The sequence below is a fragment of the Penicillium cataractarum genome (genome assembly GCF_028827025.1).
Source record: "Penicillium cataractarum strain IBT 29864 chromosome Unknown utg000007l, whole genome shotgun sequence".
Lineage (NCBI taxonomy): Eukaryota > Fungi > Ascomycota > Eurotiomycetes > Eurotiales > Aspergillaceae > Penicillium > Penicillium cataractarum.
Window position 1 is genome coordinate 4,193,801 of NW_026622743.1, and position 23,724 is coordinate 4,217,524.

A 23,724-nucleotide genomic window follows, 5' to 3' on the forward strand; every position below is an offset into this window, starting at 1 on the left:
AGTAGAAAATTGTATACACCTGCCCGAAGGTTGGAAAAATTCCTATATGATATCTATAATACAATGCTTAGGCTCCCACCACAAAAGTCACATCCAAATACGCCAAGCCAAACTATAATGGCCAATGATACATACTTTCAATGCACGAGCAATGTCCAAGACCTTGGCAAGATAGTTCGAGGGTATTTACCGCACAAACTTCTCAAGCCACTTCGAATCATGGGCTCTCTGCTCTCGTTCACGTGCCCTCCGTTGCTGGACGAGCGCATAGCCACACCCAGCACCAGTAAAGTAACCGCCCAAGTGAGCCGCATGGTCCATTTTGGTGAGTCGTGACAAGGGCCAAACCCGCAAGAAGCGCGCAGGCGTTACCATACTAAAAACCTCAGTGGCAACCAGACAGGCCAGGAAAATCCAGCCTTGGGTCCAAAGCGTCTCGCGGAGATCACGTGGCAGAATCCACATGGTGATTTTGTCACTGTGAGATAAGTGTTAGCCATGGTTGGTAATGGAGGGGGAAGATATAATACTTACTCAAAGTGATACATGCACCACGCTGCAACGATACCGCTGGTAGCAGCACTAGCACCGAGAGAAGTCATACCAAGATAACCAAGGAGGACGCTACGTGACAACGACACCATCGAGCCAACGGCCCCGGAGGCTAGATAGATGGCCAGGAAATTTCCACGACCAAGTTCATCGTGGACTGTGGAACGTCAAATGAGGTTAGCATGCGGGTTTATAGGCGATCGTCATCACAAAGTGCTTACCTCTGGTTCCCATCAGACCCAGGACCATCATGTTCGTCGCCAAATGTCTCCAGGTCTGGTGGCTGAACGTGCTACCAAGAACACCCAAGGCACTTGGATAGAACGGAACGATAACGAAGAAGCGGTTGAGCAATTTCCATGATGGAGGAATATACTTCCACAGGAAGGTAACGGCAAGATTGGCGGTGATGATAGCTCCAACCGTCGCTGCAGCAGGAGGCACATCGGGCCACATACGATCTTGTCGCGCGGGAGCCTCGTAATTCTGGGCAAATACATAGCAAAGGCCCAAGGTGAGGATTGTGAAGATCAAAGGCGCCAGAAGGCGTTGTGACTGGAATCAATGGTTAGTCAAATCCGCGCAGAGAAAGAAATGAGGCATCCATACGGTAGTAAGGTCCACAGCCTCGGCTTGGTTCAGAGTTCCCGCAATGTGGTGTTTCTGAACCCATGCAAGATATGGACGTTCGTTAGGGTCCGCACGAGGACGAGCTGTTCGAATATGTGAGCCAATTTCCGAACCTTTCGTTTCTCGGATACACGTACCCTCCGTCAGCGCAGATTCTTGATATTTCTGTAGCGCTGTGTTGCCTTCCACCTGGCGCTGCAGTCGTTCAAGCTCCTCATTCTCGCCTTCGAGCCACTGCTGACGCTTGTGCTCCTTCTCCGCCAACAACCTTTTCTCGTTCTTCTCCCGTGCCTCTTTGAGAACGCTCTTTCCATAGACGGACTTGTCTTCGCCAAGCTCGGCATCGTAGGACCCACTCTGGGGCTTGTACAGACCCAGCTGTTCCGCACGTCGCACAAGCTTTTGTTCTGCCTCAAACTCCTCTCGTTCGATCCGGGCCAGGATTGCAGCATCCTCATCAATGGGATAGTTTTGACGCAGCCACTCCAACGCGGTATCGAGTTGTAATTGGGATACGCCGCGGGAGATGTCGGACGGGAGGTCGAGGTCGAGGGTACCGTCTACCCGACGAGCTTGGAGAACTGCCAATGTACGATTGCCCAGCCTTGCGGAAATCTTGTTGGAAGCGAAAATCGACTTGATCTGCGTATCCGAACGTGGTCTCTCGCCTGGCAAGCTTTCGATACCCTTTGAAGCACCTGTTGTGGCAGCAGTGGTCCTTTTTAGCCTTCGCTGGATGGGAGCATGGCTGAAAATCTGAGAGATTATTACGGAGGTACTAGGCCGAGATTTGTACGGAGACGTGGGGTGTAAGGAACTGAAAGGGCGGTTGACCGGGCTGCTGGACAAGCTCCATGGCGTCATGCGGAGGTTACGACAAATCGGACGGAACGAGACTGGAGGCAAGACGCCGGGACTTCGAAGTCCCGAGCATGGTATCCGCCATGCGACCCAGAGCGCATTGCTCATGACCTGGGATTGGCGAGGAGAAACCTCGTGGGACGTGGAAAACACGAGTGTTGAGAGAGGAATGGAGAACTCCAAGTCAACTTTTGGACGGCCGATGCCGATGGTTCGGAGAGAGAGTTAATCCGATGACCGGGGTGTTCCCCGACGGATTTCGCATGTGATCGAAGCCGAAATCTGGTTGGACATGAGACTTGAAATACTTCAACTTTCTTATTAATAACGAAGTGCAATTGGTTGATTGATTGCAATAAATACCACTCCTCTCACGTGTACATCTCCGATTGACCATATATTCCCATTTTCTAGCACAAGATAACTCCCAGTCAATGCAATATAAACCTCACGAACCACCCAAATGCAACCCATATATCAAGTATCAAGTAATGCAGACATGCCACGATAGAAAGTGAACAGGAAATAGAATATGTCCAAAGTAATCAAACCCAATCAAAGACTGTATGCGCTCAGAGTCATATCATCCACATCAACAAACCCAGTAAATGCTCGGGAGAGGAACGTGTGCCAGGCCTCGTTCACCTTTTTCTTTTTCGTGACCAAAGGATCCGGGGAGATGGTGATATCCGTTGCGGCTGCTCCATCTTCACCGATTCGAATGGCAAGCTCCAAGAAGCTACGGACCGTCAAGTCCGTCATCTGGCATGCGCCGTTGTCGTTGGTAGAATATTCGACTTCAAAGTCAATTTTGGGGGCCTTGTTTCCTTGGGACGCAGCCTCCTCGTTGATTCGAGTGAGGTTTGCAAAATATTGGGTGTAGGAAAGCAGGGTGAATGGTTGGTTGGAGTATGCTGGGCCTGGGGGTGCCGTGGAGGACGGAGCATCAGGGATTTTGAAACTTGGTGGCTTGTTATCCTTGTCCTTCTTTTTCTTCTTCTTCTTCTCAATATCGATCTCGGAAGTTTGAGTTTCATGCACAGTTGATCCCACGGTAGACAAATCGGAAGAATCTCGATCATTGCTGTAGTTGGAATCGGCCTCCAGTCCAGTGATGTTGTATTCAACCACCCGCAGCGTAGGGAAGTAGTTCGGCACCAAACTCGGCGAGACGAGTGAAAGGCTGTATCGCTCGGCAAACGGCCCTCCGATCTTCTTCAAATACTTCTTCTTCTCTTTTTTCTCCTTCTTCTTTTCCTTCTTGCTCTTCTTTTTCGTCGAGTCGAATTCGGAAGAGTCGGACGAGCTGCGCAGCTTTTCGAAGAGACCAGAAGGAGGCGACGGCAGCGAGGACCATTGCTTGCGAAGCGAGACGAGATAGTCCTCCTTTGACAACGTCGTTATCGTGTCACTCGTAGACTTCTCCAAAACAGCGTCAATGTCAACCTTGTGGCTGTCTTGCAGGATAAAATGGTCAATGTTCATGTGCCCATAAAGACCGGTCACGACGACATCACGGTACCGGTCCATCCACAGCGTATACATCTGCCAGCAGCTTTCATCCCAGTTCTTCTTCTCATTCGACCGAGCGGGAGCCACATGGCCCATTAGGATCGCCTTCATGCCACGGCTTCGTAACAATTGCAGCTGAACCCGCAGCCACTCCATGTGCTCGTACCCAGGCTCCGACTTGGCATTGCACCCATCCACCGCGCTGTTAGATTCGAAGAAGTACATGGTGTTCAAACTAATGACAGCGAGTTTACCGGGAATGACCTCGGTGGTGAACCATCCACCCTCGACGAAAGTGTGGCGTTGATCTTCCGGAATGAAATGGCGCCATATTTCAGCAAACTTCTTCGTCCACGTATTGGGACCCTCTCGGAAAATGTTATGGGGCAGGATGTCGTTGTTGCCAAAGGTGGGAATGACCGGTACGGACAGCCGGGGGATGGTGGCAGGGCTTTTGGCTTGATCACTGACTCCAAACAGATCGACCCATTTCTGGGCCATGAACTGGTTGAGTTCCACGATCTCGTCTGCGGTTCGTGGGTGTTTTTCATCGTTGTCATGGCGGACCGAGTCCCCGGTCCAAATGACAAAGTCGATCTCGTCCTTCAAGTTTTCCTCAATCCACCGAAACGTTTCATTGACCAGAGACAATGGAGAGTCACAGTCTGAACCTTCCGCGCCAAAGTATCCCGCTGGCCCCTTGCCGCGATGGCATGTCCCGCCTTTCTCATCGAGCAGGGTGCCCGCTTTGTAGTATTGGTCGGGGTGGAAATCTATTCTCATGGGCTGTTATCAATGTTTGTCCGCTTCTCTTCGATTGTGTTTATCGTTCAGCACGTACCGGTAATATGCAAGAAGCGACCGCGAGGGCCCGAGGCCGCCACCCCTGCAGGAGACTGGGTTACACCATCGGAGACGACATGGGCGCTGGGATCTGTGCTGAGATCGGCCAAGGGATGCTGTTGTTCGAGTGGAATTGCTGATGCTACGGCGCTGGCCCAGAGGGACAGAAGAACGGCCGTTGAGACCATCTTCATGCAGACTGCTCGTCCCCAAAGGTGTATCGCCCAAACCGACGAGGATTTTTGGGGATGAACCCAATCTTATCGCTAGTGCACGTCACGTCACTGCGCGGCGAAGGCTTCCGGCCAGAGACCACCAATCAGCAAGCGTACCGCTGCTGAGTCACCTCGGGAGAGATTTGCGGTGTCGGAAATGGTTTCGCAAGAGTATCAAGCACGTTGAGGATGGTCAACTTGTGCATGAATGGATTGCGTTGAGAGAGATGGATAGAGAGGAGGGGTACAGGGGTGTTGATCCAGTTGACTTATCGCCTTCGCACTTGCCCACTTGCCCACCTGCCCACTCGTGACTTGACACTTTTGAAGTTGGCGGCCCCGGATCGACGCCCAAAACACGTGCCGTCCAATGGTCACAGCACGTGCCGGCGATCATCCAGACTCAGGCAGGAATCTGGTTCTACAGTCAGTTTGAGTATACAACAATTATACTGTAGCTAGTTAACGATGATCGCCATTCATGATCGGAATGATTTGAATCTGTATCATTGGTGTTTTCTGGATATCTATCGTAAAAATAAAACGCAACCGTCATGTCATCATGCTACCAATGCTGGATATGGTTCTCGTGAGATACTCCTGCTATTCGGCCCTTGGGATATTCATTCATCACTGGGCATAATCATAGCTCATTCCCCGGCATTTGAGCCAGAAAGATCGAATAATCTCCATTGATTGCTGCCTCGCACCTCGAGCGACGACCAGTGACTGCACCAACCGAGACTTGTCTTGTTGAGAAAGAAGGGGGACCCGATTCGCGGCTTCATCCGTGGTGTGAAGGTCCAGTCTGTCGAGGGCTGCATCAATGCTGGGCCGTGAGAGTGCCATCTTCTTGAAGATCAAGCGACGAATCACATCGCTGAGAGAGGCCAGATCTGACCGCGCACAACGGCCGGCGATCTGGCTAACCAAGGTCTCGCTGAGTCGGGGGATGAACGACTGAATGACTTGGTCCAAGGCGGTAGTCTCTTCCGGAGAGTTGCCGCGAAGGTCCACGAGGGCGACCCAGAAGGCAGATGCGGAGCGGAGAGTCAATGCCTCGGGTCGGGTCAACGCGTGGAGGGCAAAGTCCAAGGGAACGCTAAACGCCGGGGTGCTTCGATAGTGCGAATGAGCTGCCAGGGATGGTAGGGGCTCCGTCAGGGAAAATAGCACCGTGTAGTATTTGGGTATCAAGCGGGAGAAGAAGTCAATGCCGGCATTGGCTGTCTCGGGATCGTACAGATCTGGAGTCTCGAGCATCGATGCGAAGAGTTGGGCAACATGGGTAATCAACGCCACCGCTTCGTCACGGATGTGCATGGAATGGGATGCATGGGAGGCCAAGAATGCAGATGCAGTCCCCATGATGACATCGGTGCCGGAAATGCCCAGCGGGAAACTCTTGATAAAGTCAACCGTCATAGATGGAGGAAAGACGAATAGTCCTGATGACTCGGTGTATCCCGCTTTGAGGATATCACATGCGGAATCAATCATGTTGCTATCCACAGGGAAGTCCACGATAAGAAGGCGCATTGATTCCATGATGAACTGCTGAGCCCGTGACCCGGGCCCCGAGTTCCAAAAGGATGGGGGATAGGGATTTTGTTCCGGAGCGGCGGCATCGACGTTGATGACCTCCTCCGCGTCCAAGCGTAGACCCTTTCCGATACTGGCAATGCAACTCAGGATCAAGTGACCATGTGAGCGAGCGATATCATAGGCCGAGTTGGCAGCTTCTTGTCGCGCCTGAGTGGCTTCTTGCACGAAGAAACCTAGAATTCGCTCCAGCGTCTGCACTTTCTCTTCATCGGAGGGCAATCTCTGGACGATAGTCGCAATGCCCTCAAGGACCTTCGGCATCGTGGATGAGGTCGCCGTTGGTTTTGTGCGGAAGAGATCTAATTGATCAAGGAAGATGGGTAGCTCCGAAGTCAAGACTCGAGAGCATGATTTCGAAAGGGTCAAGAATGACCGGGCAGCCGCCTGGGCGCAAGATTCAAAGTTCAGGGACTCGAATAGAATATTGAGAACGCCTGGAAGTAACGAGTTGTGCCGCTCAAAATATGATTCATACTTTCCGAATGTGTCCACGAGAGTCTGACGGGCCTTGAGAGGTATGCCCGTCTCCCCGCCAGCGCATAGGCGTGCGAAGGCCTCACTGCCAAAGATAGCGTCTAGGCATTGGTCTGCATGTCCGTTCTCATCGACGGCCTCGGAAAGTTGGGCAATACAAAACATTGCAGCCTCGAACCCACGCCAGTCACCGTTTTGGAGGTGGCTCGTTGCACTTTCTTGAAACACGCTCACCAATTCGACACCGAGGATGGGGTATGCTGACAGTAGATAATCGCAGGCCTCGTGGCGGAATGCATTGAACTCACTTCGTTCCTCATCGGTCCAGTCAGCTAAGTCATCTGATGTAGGATACAAGAGCTTGTTGAACAGGCCAAGCACAACCTGTGCCAACTGCGTTTTGATCATCTGCCATCTCGGATCGTTTCCATCCAACTCATCGAGCACCCCCTCCGCGATTTCATTCCAAAATTCTAGCACACGAGGCGTGGCCGGGTCATCGATAACTGCATATCCAGGGGTTTTGAAGATGTCGTGGGCGACAGTGAGGATTTTGGCATTCTCAGGCTTCATGGGGTCGCTGAAAACCTTCATTTGGAGATGCGATAAATAAGCAACCAAAAGATCAACATAGGTCATACTTTCGGTGCCTTCGTGGCCCTCTGTGATGGAGATGATGTGTGCTGTCACGATCGAGTCAGCGAGCACCCGAGAGAGAACCCAGATGGAAGTTTCGTCGAAAGCCGAACGACGACTCTCAAACACCTGGGTCAGGGTAGAAGCAGCGAGTTCACTCAAGACAGGGACTCGTAGGGTCTCTATGATGTTATGGCCGCAAGAAACGGCGAGTCCGTGAACTTCATCTCCATTTGGTAGCGAACGGTTGGAAGCAACACTGAGCCATCCTTTCCAGGAGTTCATAACCTCACTGCCCAGGGTCTGATGAGTCTGCTTATCTAGAGCCGCTCCAGACTGCCCTGAGATCTGTGGCAGGATGTATTGCACCAATAAGAAGCCATCCCAAGCATTGGTGACGGCTCGTCGAAGTGCTGGTCCCACTAGTTCCTGGGGCTCGTCTTCAAGTCGTAGTGTGGCCTCGGCAAGTGTGACCGAAAAGAATAGCAAAGCTGTGGCTTGCTGGGTATCGAGGCTTGGCAGCACGCCAGTTGCAAAGTCCACTGTTTGGGCTTGCTGTTCAGAGACAAAGCCCCCATGGGCCAAACTGGCTGCGACCTGCCGCAGTACTCTCTCGCAAGGACATGCGGAATGCTTGAAGAGAGTCACCAAACTGGATGCCAGCTTCCGGACTACCATGGCCTGCTCACCCTCCTTGACAATAGTCACAAAATGGTGGACCAGATGCTCCAAGACCTGAAGGGTTGTCGCCTCGTCGATATCGTGACTGGAGACGTTCACTTTCACTGTAAATGTGAGAGCACCCATGAATCGATGATGGGCTGAAGGCCCCCTCAAAAGTGAGTCAGCAATCTGCCAGGCATGATCACCTCTCTGGAGGTGCTGCAGACGCGTTTGGATGTCATTAATGCGTGCTGGATTTCTTTGGTTGGCGGGAGAGTACAGCTCAGTGACCAAGGTGTGAGCCTCTGAGATGGGATCTGGAGAGCTCGAGTCCATGACTGCGGGTTGTATCGTCATGAACTTCCCACCAGAGGCTGTTTGAGATGTGAGCTGGCTAGCTGGCTCCGAGAAAGGCGTTGGTGGGTTGAGATCTGCACCCACTTGATACACACACAACGGAGTCTTATGTCATCCCTTCCAGATGCCCGACTGGACTCCGGATTATAGTTCTTCCGATCTATTCAGGACAATCACTCCGAGTCTCTTGACTGAAGCTGCAGAGGGCCTATTCAAGCGTAATGAAAGAAATCAAGCTTATGTTTTTTAAATTAATTTATCATGAATAAAAACTTGCTTACAATGAGGGTTATAGGGTATTTCATGGCATAACCAGCCCTTCCCCGCCCCAAGTGTAGGTAACATCACGTGATTGAATATACATCCAAATGCCTCCACCATTTCAAGGATTTGACTGCCTTTGGAAAGAGATTTAGTTCTTACAAACGATGGCACTCAGTATATGGATAGTTTCAATGAATCGAATATACTGAGGGTAATAATGGTGTTGAGTACTCTGGCCGACCAACAGATGGTTTTCGCATGGTATTGTATAGAATTTACACAAGTCATCGAGACGTTTTCGCTGCCCAAAAAATAGGACCTGGCATTCTATGATGGACGGTGACAGAGGAGATTGAATCTCTATTGGGATGGTCATTGCCAGCAAAGCCTAGTGTGGGCAATTGTTGGCTGCCTTTCGAATCAAAACTCCATCCAAATAACGAGTCAATTCATCCACTTCTTCAAGCTCCCCAACCCACCCGATATATTGATCGGGACGAACAACCACCATGGCGCCTCGCATTCGATCCACTCCCCATCGTTCATACCCCTTTCCATCACAGTCCTTGTTCCATATGCAAGCATCATCACACCAAATCTTATCATAGTTCCAGCCTCGAACAGGGTCAAATGGGCGCAGAATCTTTGGGAAGTCAAAGAATTCCACTTCGGTCCATGGCGCACTGTGGATGGCAATCACATCGATAGCGGAATCAAAATGGCCCACGATAGGAGTATAATGGTCAAGGACCAATGATTCATTCTCATCACTTCCAGAGAGACTTTGTGTCAATGCCAGAACGCGATCTTTCTGAGTTGCTTCCCGCATATCACCGGCCAGAATCACAACTCGGAATCGTCCATCGCTTTCCAGAAGCCTTGTTGTCCATCTGAGATTACCATCTGCTTGCATACGAAGCTTGACTGGGGGGAAACGCTCTCCAGGGGTTAAATGCCGAGCTGCAGGCTGGTCTCGGTCATTTTCAAGTTTCCAGACCAGCTCACTAGCCCCATAGAATGATTTTCGTCCATCTGCAAAATCTTCAAACAATTCGACGACTTTGATCATGTTCTGAGGTTTGCTCTCTTCGTCGCCTTCAGTGAATAGTCCGGACCAATGCCGATCGAAGTCGAGTAACATCTCGGCTAACCGATGCCTTTCTGCATCATAGGTACCAAGAATTGACGGCTGTGCAACACCACTCGCAACCAGAGCGACCTTCCAGCCGATATTGAAACCGTCTTGCATACTCATGTTCATCCCCAGGCCCACTTTAGGCGAATGTGTATGAACTGCATCTCCAGCGAGGAAGATTCTGTTCCCTTTGGAGAAAGTTGGTGCAATCCGTTGTCCGATTTGGTACGCAGCCCACCAGTCACAGACCTGGAAATCGAAAGTATACGGAGCGAAGATTACTTGTACTCGCTGCTTGATGATCTCCAACGTAATTTTTGAGCGATCAAAACGCCCTTCACTGGTGGTGACTGCTTCGATTGTCTGAACTGGAACATATAAGCGGACCATGTTCCGTTCCCGGGGAATAACTAGGATGGTACCCGACGCATGGGTCACAGTTCCCAGGCGACGAATATCCGCTGGTTCATTCAAGTCAACCAGATGAACTCAAGCTGGTTTACAACTTGGTATCCCATTATACTTACGAAAGTCGCTAATTGGAACCACATCAATCACACCCCTGGAAAAATTCAATCAACCAATGACTTCATGCATCGAGGAATGGACGAAGTGCGGAATGACGGCTTTTTCACCTACCAAACATGATCCGTAGTTGAACCTTCCAACGGGATGTTCACCTGCTTTCTCGTCCAACTGTGTGCCCCGTCACAGCCAATCAGATATTTGGCCTTGACAATCTCCGATTTAGTCTCCTTTGCTCTACTTCTTGTAACCAGCTCGTTCCAGTCATCCAAGAGTAGATTGCCGCGAGCCACTCCCCTGGCCGCCGCAGTGTGATTCGTCTCTGTCACTCGGAGACTCGAAGGATTCGCTTCTTCGTCACTCAAAGTTCGTAGCTTGACGGTGATCGGATAGCCATTTGGATCGTCTTCCATCTTCTCATCATATTCAAAAGTCTCTGCGATCACACCTCGCTCAACTTGAAGGTCGGAGTGCGCTTGAATACTGTCTAGCAGGAATCGCTCGATGCGGCCTTGATTCAAGAGCATATTGCGGAAGGGTGACTCGTTGGCCTTGGAACTGCAGTGCGGGCCTTGCCGAATGAGGTTTCCTTTCCCATCAGGAACCTATTATCCCTGTCATCAGCCTTTGAATTTTCAAGCTTGGGAGAGTTATCAGACCCAAAAGTTAGCTTCAACGGCTACATGACCCTCCTGTTGGACACGATGCTGGAACCCTATGCTGTCAAAAAGCTCGAGGGTCCTCATGCGTAAACCATCAGCTTGGCCTGTGAACACTTTAGTCCCCCGCTTGTCCACAATGCGAGCATTGATGCCGCAGCGAGCCATCCAGTACGCTGCCATTAGTCCCGATGGACCTGCTCCGATGATGAGCCTGAAATGTAAATCAGAATCTCTGTCAGCAATAGACACACAGAAGGATCTCTTACACATCTGTCTTTGATTCGCCGTTGTCCTTAGCTGACTCCATGGTTTTTGTGATACTGCGAATCCAAAGGAAATTTGAAGAAGCTTTCTTGGCACGTAATAGGGCAGTGGCTGTAGAAGATCGACGTCTTATATAGCGTAATTAGCTTGCTATCTTCAATAGCGGTAGCCTGGACCTTACAGAAGCACTCCCCCAGAGGTACAGGGTCTGCGACTATTTCTTCATACGTGGCAGCTTTATGTCTGCGAGCTGACTCACCTTACACTGCGTAACTGCGGTGCCCTCTAGGCAACCTTGGCGTATTTCCTCTTTGGATTGTGGGGCTGTGTCTCCCTGAAACCTGTGTAGCAATGTATCGAGCGGGCGGTTCAAATTTTCGCTAGAGCCGAGCTCATAATCCTAGGAATGCACAGGATAATTGCCGGTGACAACAAAATCAAGCACTTCATCAGGGTGGAACCTCTTCACACAGGGAATAGCAGGTCATGTCAAAGTATATACACACACGCAATATGGTCAAGATTCCGAGTGGTTTACATAAAGCGTACCTGTGGAATGACACATAAGGTAACACCTTAAAACCATAAGCAGAGCGCACAATAATTGAATGTCTAGAAATTGGGGGAATGCTGAGTCTAAGCTGACGGAGCTTGTGGAACGGCTATTGCTGCCGAAAAATTATATGATGTTGTGCTACCATGGAATTTGCAGTGTACGCACTCAGTATCTCTTCTACCAATGGGAGCAAAACAGATGACCGAAGGCTGCAACCAGGATTACTAGAGTACCTCTCTCCGCGAGATCATGTAATCAGACACATAGGTCCCAAAGCAGCGTATTTCACTTATCCTGGAGGGGTGGCTCAGTATACTGCGTGGTGAATGTGAGGGTGGGTAGAGGAGATGTGTCCCAGGCCATGTTGATGGACACAATGAGAATGACCACGTCTGGGATGGTAACTAGGAAGGAAGGGACAAAATCTCCAAAGGAGAGGACATTCTACTGATTGAAGATCAACAATATGCTTCCATTTCAATGTTCTGTATACTCGAGTTGTCAAAATGCGGTGTGACAGCAGACCAAGTTCTTTTGATGTTGACTGCGACTGAATTCTTTCCCACACTCAAGTCAAAATTGATTATAAACTGCAGATCACAGCTACTCTGCTAGATCATCCGGCCAATCATTCTGCCGCTTGCCCTGGCAATGGCACTGTGAGTTTTTGATTTGGCGGCTTGCAGATCCCAAGACTTGGGAAAGCCCCCGATTACACATGCAGAATCCCTCGCTGACGAAGTCCCAGATACACTGATTTATACGGCTGAGCAACGCGACCGCGTGGCGGCGGATGGTAAGGGTCAAATCCCATCTGCTGTAGCTCTTGCATGCACCAGGCGAGTGTATCAGGCGGAAGATATTCGTCAGCATCCCATCTCTCTGCATCTTGTTGCAATGAAACAAATCTAACAGCTTAACAGGTTAGTGAAGGAGTATAACTAGTGAGAAGATGACCGAAGCCAAAGGCAACATAAAACTTACGTTCCAAATAAACAAACATAATTTCGACGCCTGCGACCACCAGTGCACAAGATGAGAATCGTTCGTGCTCCGGCTCTGAGAGTAACCGTCGGCCTGCGTAATCTCTGGATGGGACGCGCGTCTGAGCTCCCAATGAGCATCTCCAACAGGTGCCGTCTCTACATCCGGATCATTTTGAAGGATTTGCGGCAGGTGTCCAGACTCCGAGACTGCGTCGAGGTACTTCCGGTAGACGCTAATCGGTTTACCCGCGGAGAAACCTACATTAACCTGGAGGACATATCGTGAGTATTCACCAAGCGTGGCACACAACTCGAAGCCAAATTCAGATATCTTTGTGTAGCCATTTAGATGCCAAACTCGATTTGGACCGGATGACTAGTCAGCATTGCCATGATCCACTCTGCGGTGCTCTTGGATATCAAGAGTTCGGTGAAGAGAGTCGGGACGCTGGCGACGAGATGCAGATACGTTCGGACCGCTGAGAATTTCGATAGTAAATCAACCACCTCGATGACTCACTGCTAATGTTGGTGCACTTTTCACGTACTGAGGCAAGGCATGCCCGCTCTGGCGAAGATTCGAGTGGAGGAGCCTACTCGCATCTTCTGCAATATGTCCCTGCTGCATCACCTTTTGAGACGGTTCAATTTGTGTGTCCTGTACAACACGAATCTTGGTATCATCTGGACGTGGACGAAGATCAACATCTTGCGGGACGTTAGGGATCGCTCTTTGGGCGACCTTATGGGGCCCTCCTTCGCGGCGTGATTTTGGCACAATGTTCTGATCGAAGAGATCCAGATTAACTTGACGGGACATAGTGTAGTATGGAGGGAGATACGGATGATTGACTTTGTCAGCCCAAGACTGAGAGATGGAGAATGAAAAATGTTCAAGTAATGCGTGAAAAGCAGCGGGGATCAAGACGGAATAAAGACAGACTCCAAGTTGAGAATGGTATTAATTATTCGGGGATGACAAAATTAAACTGGAAAAAAGGGTTACATACCTCATCCAACTTACATGACATACCGCGTTCAGCCATAATCCGGCAGCTGGTAGCGTCGCGGCACTGCCTGGTCAGACGGCCGCAAAAACCAATTATCTGAATCAACGGTTCCTCTCGTACTAAAATTGAATTACCGTTGCGGCGACCTTCATCAGTAGGGTAAAACTAACCTGTCTCACGACGGTCTAAACCCAGCTCACGTTCCCTATTAGTGGGTGAAGAATCCAAAGCTTACCGAATTCTGCTTCGGTATAATAGGAAGAGCCGGCATCGAAGGATCAAAAAGCAATATCGCTATGAACGCTTGGCTGCCACAAGCCAATTATCCCTGTGGTGACTTTTCTGGCACCTCTAGCATCAAATTTCGAGGGACTAAAGGGTCGATAGGCCACACTTTCATGGTTTGTATTCACACTGAAAATCAAAATCAAGGGGACTTTTACCCATCGATTTAAGTTTTCGCCATTATTTCATCCACAACGATCTCCCAATAGCACAGATCTCAGCCTTGCTAGTACGTTCAAACTTCAAATAACCCCAAGGGCCAACGACTCACACCGGTTTTGACCGCGATATACCGTGATGGCGAACCTGAACAGCGGTCTGCTATCCCAAGATCGAGGGTTTCAAGCTGCAGATTCTGCTTCAAGAACCCTCGAATCCAGGAGCGATGGAACAAAGACTAAAGCAAGAAGAATAACAAGAAGCGCGACGAGATCGAGAGCATGGGCGATATTGCAAAGGCTGCCCGGTCAGTTTCGGACTACATCGAGAATCCATCGACCTTGTGGCTGTCCGTCTCGATATCATACTTTTGAGCTGGTCGCGCTTGTCGTTCTTTTTGTTATTTCGGTCGATCTTCCATCCTCGTCTACTGAATTGCAGGGTTCTTGGCGCAAAATGCATGCACCTTGAAAACCTCGATTTTGGGATAGTGGAATGCTGTTGAGGTTCACCACCAGCGCCACCACGGTCGCACCTGTTCAAAGCCATAGATCTCGAGATAGTCCAAGAAATCGATTTTGCCAAGAGACAGTTGTGTTGTTACTGCCCTATATCCGCGCGTCCTTAAATTATGCCGTCTCTTCTAATCCAAAGGAAAGACTTAATTACCTGGCGAGTGACCTCTCCAAGAATTTAGACCATCTTAGGCAGCTCTATTCCTGATGACTTTGTTCATCAAGTAGAGCCTCATAGCGAGAGAAGATGATTTGTTGTTTTCTTTACAGATTTTTTTTTAAAATCATCCAGCTGTAACTTGGTCCAATGTCAGATGCACCAATTTGCTTTTTCCCCCTGCTCTCTAAGTACTTGACAGAAGTGCCGAGGTTGAGTATAGTTACCACCTGCCCGGCAGTGTAGATGACTAATGAGCCATCATGGCCATTCTGGAATGGTTGGGATATTAGATATTATTGTTGGGGCCAACCATGAGGTGCTTATAGTCAGCCTGAATGTAGGCAACGTGTCATCCAATTTTTGAATCTTTCCCCCAAATACTTGTGTGAAACCGATACTCAGTTGCGAGAACAATGGCTGTCGGCGCATGTTTCTGCGGCAAGGTTCGCATTGAAATCAATGGCCAGCCTCTGACCTCGGTGAGTGCGCCCATCAGCGTCCAAATTGTTGGAAGTTTCACCTAATCCGTTCTTCACTAGGGACTGTGTCACTGTCTCGATTGTCGCAAACTCACTGGGTCTGCATATTCCTGGAGTTTTGTCGTCAAAACTACAGAGCTGGAGGTCTCGGGAAGCCCCAAAGAAATAGCAAAAACGTCGGATAGTGGAAATGATCTTCGAAATTACTTCTGTTCGGACTGTGGTGTGTATCACAAGACTGCATTTGGCAAGACAGACTCTGACAAGAATGATAGGCACGCCGCTCTATGGACGAAAGATCAAGTCTGGAGAACCCGACGGGATTATAGTCGTTCGGGCAGGGATATTTGATGACGAATTTTTGAGACAATGGAAACCTCAAGCAGAGCTCTACACTGATAGGCGCTTAGAGTGGGTGAATCCCCTCGGTGAAGCTGGTCAGTATAGTGGTATGCTGGCGCTATCATAACCTTGTGGTCGGACTTGGCACTTCGAGGCATACTCGCATGGCATCAGAAGACGAAAAGGAGAAATATGAGGGATTCTACTGTGGGCTGTGGATGGAAAAGAGGGAATATCAGTCTAGGCTTTTTTTGGGCAGCAAATATTCATCACTCGAAAACCTGGTGTTTTGGAACGTCATACGGTAGTACTAACTATACTCCATAATACTTCTTGTTGTGACCCGATAAGCTTATCGATAATACTTTCTACGTAATCGGGTTGTTATCATCACGTGCCATCCCGACGGCTCATGGGGATGAACCAAACCGGAGCATGTTTTCCTTGACAAACCACCGAATCCCAGGCGGTTCGCACCACAACATGCACGAACAGTCATGGCGGCGAGATTGGAGCGCTTCCTGAACTCTAGTTCCTTCTTCTTCCTTTGCTTGATTTGCCTCTGCCTCATCCTTCTCACCCCGGCCGATGCCATCTACCAGTGCTGGGAGACCAAACGACTCACGAACATCTTCTTTATCGCCGGTGCCTACGTCATCACCTTTATACTTGCAATCCTCATCTATGCGACTCGAATTTACACCAATCAGACCGCCTTGGCCGGAATACCAAAGGCGTGGATTCCCATTGAGAAGGAAGATGTCAACAAGAGCGTCAGGCGCCTGGTAATGCAGGGCCTTGCCCGCAGCGCAGTCATCTCGTACCAAGCTCGTCCACGCGACACTTCAGATGAAGCGGATAGCTTTTCGAACTACACAGATCTTCTGGTCGATCGTGATCACCCGCCATGGGGTTTCGTGGAGCATCCGGGCTGGTCATCCCCCACGTCCCCCGATCTACCCAACCTCCCCTATCGAACAGTCATCCAGGAACTTCCGAACTTGATTGAAGCCAAGGCCGTGTCGATAGCCCCCGCCGATGATTCATTATCAAATGCAGCAGACCCATTCCCGGACACCCGCGTTGTGGAAGCACTGCAGAGGCCAGCATCGATGGGTCTCAGGCAGTATATTCGGCATCTCACAGACCTGGGTGTCATCAAATCCTCAGAACTCGCTGCGGATTTTCTGGCGCTGTATGAACGCGCGCGCTTTTCATCGCATCAGCTCCATGAAGCCGAATTTCGAGAGCTCATGCATCTTTTCGCCGAGATTTTGAGAGGAATTACATCTCTGGCCCCACCCATCCTCGAGGTGATTCGCGACAGCGCAAGTTACCGTCGCGCAGATACCGAGTCGGTCATTGGACCCTCGGATGAAGAGGGTGAAACGGATACCGTGGACCACTTTGGATACGAAGGCACATTCACGCCGATGCGGAGCAACAGTCTTCGCCCGTCCAACGCGTCGACCTGGGAAACCCAGTCGGGCTATGATACGGCTCCTGCAGTGCAGAGCCCGGCCTCTGGACTGTCGGTCGGAAGTGGCTCATATACGGGACCGCGATCTGTACGTACACCGTCGATTCGGTCATTCCGGCGTGTGCAGTCAGGTCAATCTGGCAGCTCTGGGGGCAGTGTGATTCGCCTGGCGCCAACCCACAGCCCCGCAGATTTGCCGTATACCATTCACTACGCAGGCCATGGAAGCTGACCGACGGCATATCACAACAACCCTGGAGACAATCATGTACATTAATAATAGAACATCCAATGAGATACATTTGATGAGCACCTGATAGCTACAACCGTGACAATAATCCCTTGCCAAGTATGATCTACTAAAGAGAAAACACAATCTATCAGAACAGCCATGGATTGTCCATTTCGAAATCGAAGCAAGCTATATGTGGGACTATCCAAATTCACAACCAACAAAACTCCTGGCAGCGCAAAAGAAAAACCAAAGACCCGAAGTTATAGTAAACATCGAACTGCAACGCCATCAAACTCGCATCGGGGTTGTCTAAGCGGAACGAAAGGAAGAAAAAAAAGACAGAAAATGCTCGCTCGGGTGTGTGTCGTATCATCTGATATATGGGTTGCTCGAATCCGCGAGTATATTGGTGGAATCAAAATCAAGTCGTGTATGTCGCAGTGGTCGTGTATGTCGCAGTGGTCGTGTATGTCGCAGTGGTCGCCAGTGGAGACGGTTGGTTTCCAAAGAGGACTCCTTGAGTATATGCATGCAAACCAGGTGGGCCGGCATCGCAGTTAGGGCTGAAACAGGTTGAACCACGTTCACCACAGCCTGCCTCAGAAGATGCAGGAAAGCTTCACGTCAAAGCTGATTCACTCGTGAGTGGGTGTTGGTTCGGAGATAGGATCCCGACAGCCAAACCAGCCTGGATCATGGCAAGTTGCCGAAGCTGACGATGAGGCCGGCGTGGTGATAGTGGGCGCTGGCGTGACCATGACATTGGTAGACGTGGAATCATGGCAGCCGAACCAACCGGGAGTTTTGCACGAGGAAGTAGAGGAAGTCGACGTGGAAGTGGAGGTGGACGTTATAGAGGCGCTTGTGGTTGTTGGATCATTGCAGCCAAACCAGCCGGGAGTCTTGCAGGTCGATGTGGTGGTAGTTAAGATGGTTGTGCTTGTTATCGTAGTAGTGGCTGTGGTTGACTCGTCCAGGCAGCCCCACCAACCCGGAGTCTTGCATGTAGATGTCCTGGTAAGGGTTGGAGTGGCCTTAGTCGTTGTCGTTGTGGTAGTAATTTCAGAGCCATTGCTCTTGAAAAACTTCCAAAGGACACAGTCGTAACACTCCTCCTCCGGTGCACACGGCGGCACATCATCGTAAACCTTGATGACGTCCGAGATGACATTCTGGATCTTATGGGTGCCAAGGCCCACCCGCCAGCCTTTGTCCCCCACCGTGTCATAGGTACACATCTGACCAGTGTGGCAGGCAGATTCCAGCGCATAGCCACCCCATGTACAAAGGGAATTGATGCCATTGCAGGTTCCCATGTACACGGGATCGGCGGTATGACCAAAGTGGTAGGATCCCGTGAAGCCCCGCGATTGTGGAAGACGAGGGTCATGGCCCGGTGGGCTGGGAATACCGAGTCGAGCTGCGGGCAAGGCTTCGGGAATTGCTTCAAATGTGACGGTCGGGAGGCCAAAGGTCAACCCCAAAAGACTGGCCATAGCGCCGCCCAGCGAATGCCCAGTCAGCCAGACATCTGCGTTGGGGTAGATCTCAGTGACGTTGGAGTAGAGATCAATGGCAGCTCTGTAATATTTGTTCTCGTCATCCATCGCCTCCGCGATGCAAGTCAAATTGGCGGTAAAGGTGGCGCTCTGACAGTCACAGACTTGCCTCCAGAGGTACGAGCCTCCCTGGCCACAGCAGCAACTAAAAAAAAGGTTGTCATTTGTCTTGTCATTTGTGGTGGTGCCGGCTCCGTCAAAGAGAGCAGGAGATGTGCCTTTCAATGAAACCACAATAGTGCTGTTGGTTTTATCGGCATAGATGTGTCCTCGAAGGCCGTCCTTCTGCCACCCGAAGCTGTTGGAATAGTTGAACCTTCCGTGGATAGTCTGCCAGTCTGCCGTGCCAGGCTCCTCAATATAATCATTCGCCGTCATTTGCGCAAAGGTCAACACCGTCTGCTTGTCCGTGACATTTGGACCCGGGAGTGTGTCCATCACCCAATCCGCTGGCGATGACGTTGCTGCTATGCCCGATTCTCGGGCAAACGACAAATGACCTTCAACCACAGATAGACGTCGATCCGCCAGTCGCTGTATCGTGATGGGAGATGATGAGGCTATCAGGGGGCCTTCGCTCAAAATAGGCTCCCGGTCGGTGCCATCTTCGGACAATGTCCACAGGCGGGTGTTGGGGTTGACATCGAGCCTGGCATGTAGCTCGGGGTGTTGGTATGCTCCTCGGTGGAATATATGCCGGAGAGACTAGGGGAGATTAGCCATGACTATTTGGACAGAACGCTTGCAGGTCACTGACAAACTCATGTGGTTCGGATGACAACTCCGGTTCATCCAAGGGTACGGGTGGCGGAATGATGGGGAGCTGGACCGCAGGCACATTGTTCTGAGCCTCTGCGGCCTTTGGTAGTACGACAGCTGAAAATAACAACGCCCAAAGGCTTGACATGGACCTTAGTCGAGCTCGAGAGTGCTGAGAACGAGCCATGATGATAGATGATGCTGAAAGCCGAGGATGGAGATGGACTATCGCGGTTGGGGCTTATCGCTGGGGAGTGACGCACTGCGGAGTGATCTGCACGTGATTTGACCCCGTGACGCGCCATGTCGATCAACTGATAAGCGATAAGCTGATAGCGGATAACGCGATGAGGCGATAAGCTGATAAGACTCGGTCCAAGGACCCTTACTATTACATGTCAATGTACCACATGGACGCCCTTTACTGCATTCTTCATTAGAAATATTACTAATGTCAAAGTGATTGTGATTTAAGTATTGGACCCGTTGGTCCCGAAGGCTGTGGTATCTAGAGCCAAGCAGAGGAGTTATGACGACCTCATCTGCAGTGCCCCACCACGGCACGTGGTACATTAAAATTCCCGCGGGGAAGTGCACCTGTTTCCGTGTTTTGGTCTTCGAAGCTGTCTTGACCCCTGTTCATTCCAGAAAGCGATTCTGATGAGTCATCTGGAAGAAAAGTGCGCCTCCCTGCGAGCGCAAATTGCAGCTACCGAGGCACAGCTTGCTGGGCTCAAACGGGAGCTTGCGAGCGCTCAGGAAGCTGCCGCGGCGAACTCAAACAGAGCAGAAGGCTCGGACAGCAACCAGCAAGATCAACCAAAGACAGAGTCTCGATGGCCGCTACTGCAAGAGGAGTATAAGCGGTATGGTAGACAGATGATTGTCTCCCAAGTCGGGTTGGAAGGTGAGTTTCGTGCCAATTGGCATGGGCTTGTGGCGCAACGAGGATCGTACATCGCTAACAATTCGGCCTGTCGGCTTGAACAGGTCAACTGAAGCTGCGAGCAGCCAAAGTCCTTCTGGTGGGGGCTGGTGGTCTGGGATGCCCTGCTGCACAGTATCTTGCTGGCGCCGGTGTGGGTACACTCGGCCTGATTGATGGGGACACGGTCGAGGTCTCGAATCTACATCGCCAGGTCCTCCACCGTAGCCGCAATGTGGGCAAATTCAAGGTGGACAGTGCCATTGAGTCTTTGCGAGAGTGAGTCCTGATCCTGAGAATTCCACGACGATTAAACCCTAAGCCTGACTCTGGTGCGCTCCCACAACAGGCTGAATCCTCATCCGACCTACATTGCCCACCGAACCCACCTCATGCCCAGCGAGGCACCCGTGATCTTTGCTCAATATGACCTGATTCTTGATTGCACGGATAATCCTGCGACACGATACCTGATTTCGGATACTGCAGTGCTCTTGGGGAAACCATTGGTCTCTGCATCCGCCTTGCGCACTGAAGGACAACTGATGGTGTTGAACAATCCTCCTCGCCGACCTGGCGACAAAGACGGAGGGCCTTGCTATCGCTGTGTTTTCCCAAAGCCTCCTCCCGCTGATAGTGTTGTGAGCTGTGCGGATGGAGGCATCTTGGGCCCAGTGGTTGGCACCATGGGCGTGTTGCAGGCTCTGGAAGCGATCAAGGTCATCACTACCGGTGCTGGCAAAGAACAACCCCCGGGGACAGGTTCACGAGAATCTCCTCTGCTGCACATGTTCTCCGCATATTCTAATCCCTTGTTCCGTACGATTCGCATCCGTTCTCGTCGGACCAATTGCGCGGTATGCTCTGCGGAAGCCACTATTACCTTGGATACCATCACCTCCGGATCTACGGACTATGTGTTCTTCTGTGGCTCAGCTCATCCACCGTCACTTCTCGCCCCCGATGAACGCATATCGGCACGAGAGTATCACGACAAATATTCACTTGTCGATTTCAGAGCCCAAGACTCATCTGGTCAGCCGTCCTCTCCAAGGGGACATACGATTATCGACGTGCGAGACAAGGTTCAATTTGGAATCTGCAGTCTGGAAGAGAGTATCAATATTCCCATTTCGAACATTCTGGCCGCCACATCAACAGATGAAACTCCATCGTGGGTTCCAGCGGAGCTGGCCGCTTCCGAGTCCAATGACCCAATATACGTTGTCTGTCGACTCGGGAACGACTCCCAGCTTGCAGTCCAGAGAATGAAGGATTTGGGGCTGGACCGCGATGGACAAAGATTCATTGGAGACATCAGAGGCGGCCTTCGCGCATGGCGAGAACAAGTGGACCCTCAATGGCCAGAATACTAATGACATATAATCTGAAAGCAAATGTCACCCAAGAGCGCCTTCACAGTGGAGGCCATTATCATCTCCATCTTAACATTGGTATCTACTCATTCCAATTACGTCAAGAAACTGCCCATGTTTATATCCGCACGCTTCGCAAGATATTCTATATGCAGAGTTATTCATTCTCAAATCGGATCATGATAAATTTCTATTGAAGTAAAAGAAAGCCCGAAAAACTAAACAGGTTGCCCCATGATGAGGTGTCAAATATTGTGTAAAATCAAACGAGGCCAATGCAAGAAAATTCGTGTCATTAAAAGTGGCCCTCTTAATGGGCGAGGTTCTGAGGCGCAGCTGGCGCGCGGGCCTTCGGCAGTGACATATGCCTAGAAAGATGTATTCGAATTAGTGCTGTCATTGTGTGGGAGAATATCATCATCCATCGGAAACGCACCTTGCTGAGACCGCCATCTACGACGAAGTCTGTGCCATTGACAAAGCTGCTCTCGTCGCTGGCCAGGAACACCACAGCGTGTGCTTGCTCAACAGCCTCGCCGAAGCGACCACTGGGGAAGTGTACCTCACGACGGAAGCGCTTGGCGTGGTCATCACCGAGCCAGTCCTGGAGGAGGGGAGTGCTATAAACTCGGTTAGTTGTTGAAATCACAGTTATGGAAGTGGGAATGTCTTACTTGAGAGGACCCGGGCAGAGCGAGTTGAAACGGAAGCCCTCGCGAGCATGCACAATAGCCAACTCGCGAGTCATGGCCAGAACTGCACCCTTGCTGGCAGTGTATGCCAGCTGAGGGGTGGCAGCTCCCATCAAAGCGACGAAGCTGGCCGTGTTGATCACACTGCCAGTCTTCTTGTTGTTGCGACGCATGCTCAGCACAGCGTGCTTGCAGCCGAACCACACACCCTTCACGTTGATGCTTTGAGTCAGATCCCAGATCTTCTCCGGGGTATCGACTGCATCCGCATCATCGGCATGCATGATACCAGCGTTGTTGAAGATCACATCCACACCACCCCAGCTGTCCTGTGACTCGACCATGGCCTGGACATCGGCCTCCTTCGACACGTCGCAACGGATAGTCTCCAGGCGGCCAGCGGTGGGGACAACCTCCTTGACCTTGGCCAAAGCCTTGGCCAAGGCTGGTTCAGAAATATCGGCGAGGAGAATGTTGGCACCCTCACGGGCGAAGAGGATGGTGGTTTCGAGGCCGATGCCACTGTGCAAGTCGGGTGATAATATTAGCGAGCTGGTTTCAGTTGAGAGAGTTGAATGGTCTTACCCGGCAGCACCAGTGATAATGGCATTCTTGCCTTGGAGGCGACCCTTGGGAGCAGACATTATGAATTGGTGGGGTAAGAAGCTTCTGTAATGGTTGAGCTGTTAGTGACCTGATAGTCGGTCTCCCCGCGGGGAAGATGCGCAGCTTTATCAGTCACGGAGCTGTACCAGTGGACACTCACTGTGTAAGAGATCCGACGGAGACAATGGTAGCGCGCGGATAAAGCAGGAGAGAAGAGAAGGCAAAGGGAAAACAAGGAGGTGAAGTTGTCAAGGACAAATCATGCAGGCGGTCTCGAGGTCAAGCTGTATACTCCCAAGGGACCGCGGGGCAGTGGTTAGATAAGCCGAGACCGCGCTCCCCCGTGACCGCGCGGACCGCGCTGTGGGTCCGACGGCGCTTATCCGACGGTCCATCGCTCGG

The 23,724-nt window shown here is 50.9% G+C and overlaps 9 protein-coding genes across 9 annotated transcripts; 2 read left to right on the forward strand and 7 right to left on the reverse strand.

Moving 5' to 3' along the window:
* Positions 1 to 186: 186 nt before the first annotated feature.
* On the reverse strand, positions 187 to 2,151 carry N7496_009060 (rhomboid protease PCP1; the record flags this gene model as incomplete). Its single annotated transcript, XM_056701979.1, has 5 exons — positions 187 to 478; positions 535 to 709; positions 774 to 1,107; positions 1,162 to 1,265; positions 1,320 to 2,151. The coding sequence occupies 5 exons, from the start codon at positions 2,149 to 2,151 to the stop codon at positions 187 to 189; spliced, it is 1,737 nt and encodes a 578-aa protein (XP_056554042.1).
* A 447-nt stretch (positions 2,152 to 2,598) lies between these two features.
* Positions 2,599 to 4,819, reverse strand: N7496_009061 (endopolyphosphatase; the record flags this gene model as incomplete). The annotated part of the gene is made up of 4 exons (XM_056701980.1): positions 2,599 to 4,328; positions 4,397 to 4,548; positions 4,599 to 4,664; positions 4,731 to 4,819. The coding sequence occupies 4 exons, from the start codon at positions 4,817 to 4,819 to the stop codon at positions 2,599 to 2,601; spliced, it is 2,037 nt and encodes a 678-aa protein (XP_056554043.1).
* Positions 4,820 to 5,243: 424 nt separating this feature from the next.
* On the reverse strand, positions 5,244 to 8,327 carry N7496_009062 (putative importin 13; the record flags this gene model as incomplete). The annotated part of the gene is made up of 1 exon (XM_056701981.1): positions 5,244 to 8,327. One exon carries the CDS (start codon positions 8,325 to 8,327, stop codon positions 5,244 to 5,246), a length of 3,084 nt encoding a protein of 1,027 aa, XP_056554044.1.
* Positions 8,328 to 9,000: 673 nt separating this feature from the next.
* Positions 9,001 to 11,241, reverse strand: N7496_009063 (putative phenol 2-monooxygenase; the record flags this gene model as incomplete). Its single annotated transcript, XM_056701982.1, has 5 exons — positions 9,001 to 10,208; positions 10,275 to 10,309; positions 10,387 to 10,877; positions 10,932 to 11,145; positions 11,201 to 11,241. The coding sequence occupies 5 exons, from the start codon at positions 11,239 to 11,241 to the stop codon at positions 9,001 to 9,003; spliced, it is 1,989 nt and encodes a 662-aa protein (XP_056554045.1).
* A 798-nt stretch (positions 11,242 to 12,039) lies between these two features.
* N7496_009064 (uncharacterized protein) lies at positions 12,040 to 13,560 on the reverse strand (the record flags this gene model as incomplete). Its single annotated transcript, XM_056701983.1, has 3 exons — positions 12,040 to 12,198; positions 12,739 to 13,071; positions 13,261 to 13,560. The coding sequence occupies 3 exons, from the start codon at positions 13,558 to 13,560 to the stop codon at positions 12,040 to 12,042; spliced, it is 792 nt and encodes a 263-aa protein (XP_056554046.1).
* A 2,627-nt stretch (positions 13,561 to 16,187) lies between these two features.
* N7496_009065 (uncharacterized protein) lies at positions 16,188 to 17,402 on the forward strand (the record flags this gene model as incomplete). Its single annotated transcript, XM_056701984.1, has 1 exon — positions 16,188 to 17,402. The coding sequence occupies one exon, from the start codon at positions 16,188 to 16,190 to the stop codon at positions 17,400 to 17,402; it is 1,215 nt and encodes a 404-aa protein (XP_056554047.1).
* Positions 17,403 to 18,040: 638 nt separating this feature from the next.
* Positions 18,041 to 19,871, reverse strand: atg15 (triglyceride lipase ATG15; the record flags this gene model as incomplete). The annotated part of the gene is made up of 2 exons (XM_056701985.1): positions 18,041 to 19,669; positions 19,722 to 19,871. The coding sequence occupies 2 exons, from the start codon at positions 19,869 to 19,871 to the stop codon at positions 18,041 to 18,043; spliced, it is 1,779 nt and encodes a 592-aa protein (XP_056554048.1).
* A 512-nt stretch (positions 19,872 to 20,383) lies between these two features.
* On the forward strand, positions 20,384 to 22,024 carry N7496_009067 (HesA/MoeB/ThiF family protein; the record flags this gene model as incomplete). Its single annotated transcript, XM_056701986.1, has 3 exons — positions 20,384 to 20,630; positions 20,714 to 20,927; positions 20,998 to 22,024. 3 exons carry the CDS (start codon positions 20,384 to 20,386, stop codon positions 22,022 to 22,024), a joined length of 1,488 nt encoding a protein of 495 aa, XP_056554049.1.
* Positions 22,025 to 22,334: 310 nt separating this feature from the next.
* N7496_009068 (putative short-chain dehydrogenase/reductase family protein) lies at positions 22,335 to 23,360 on the reverse strand (the record flags this gene model as incomplete). Its single annotated transcript, XM_056701987.1, has 3 exons — positions 22,335 to 22,644; positions 22,699 to 23,238; positions 23,302 to 23,360. 3 exons carry the CDS (start codon positions 23,358 to 23,360, stop codon positions 22,335 to 22,337), a joined length of 909 nt encoding a protein of 302 aa, XP_056554050.1.
* Positions 23,361 to 23,724: the final 364 nt, after the last annotated feature.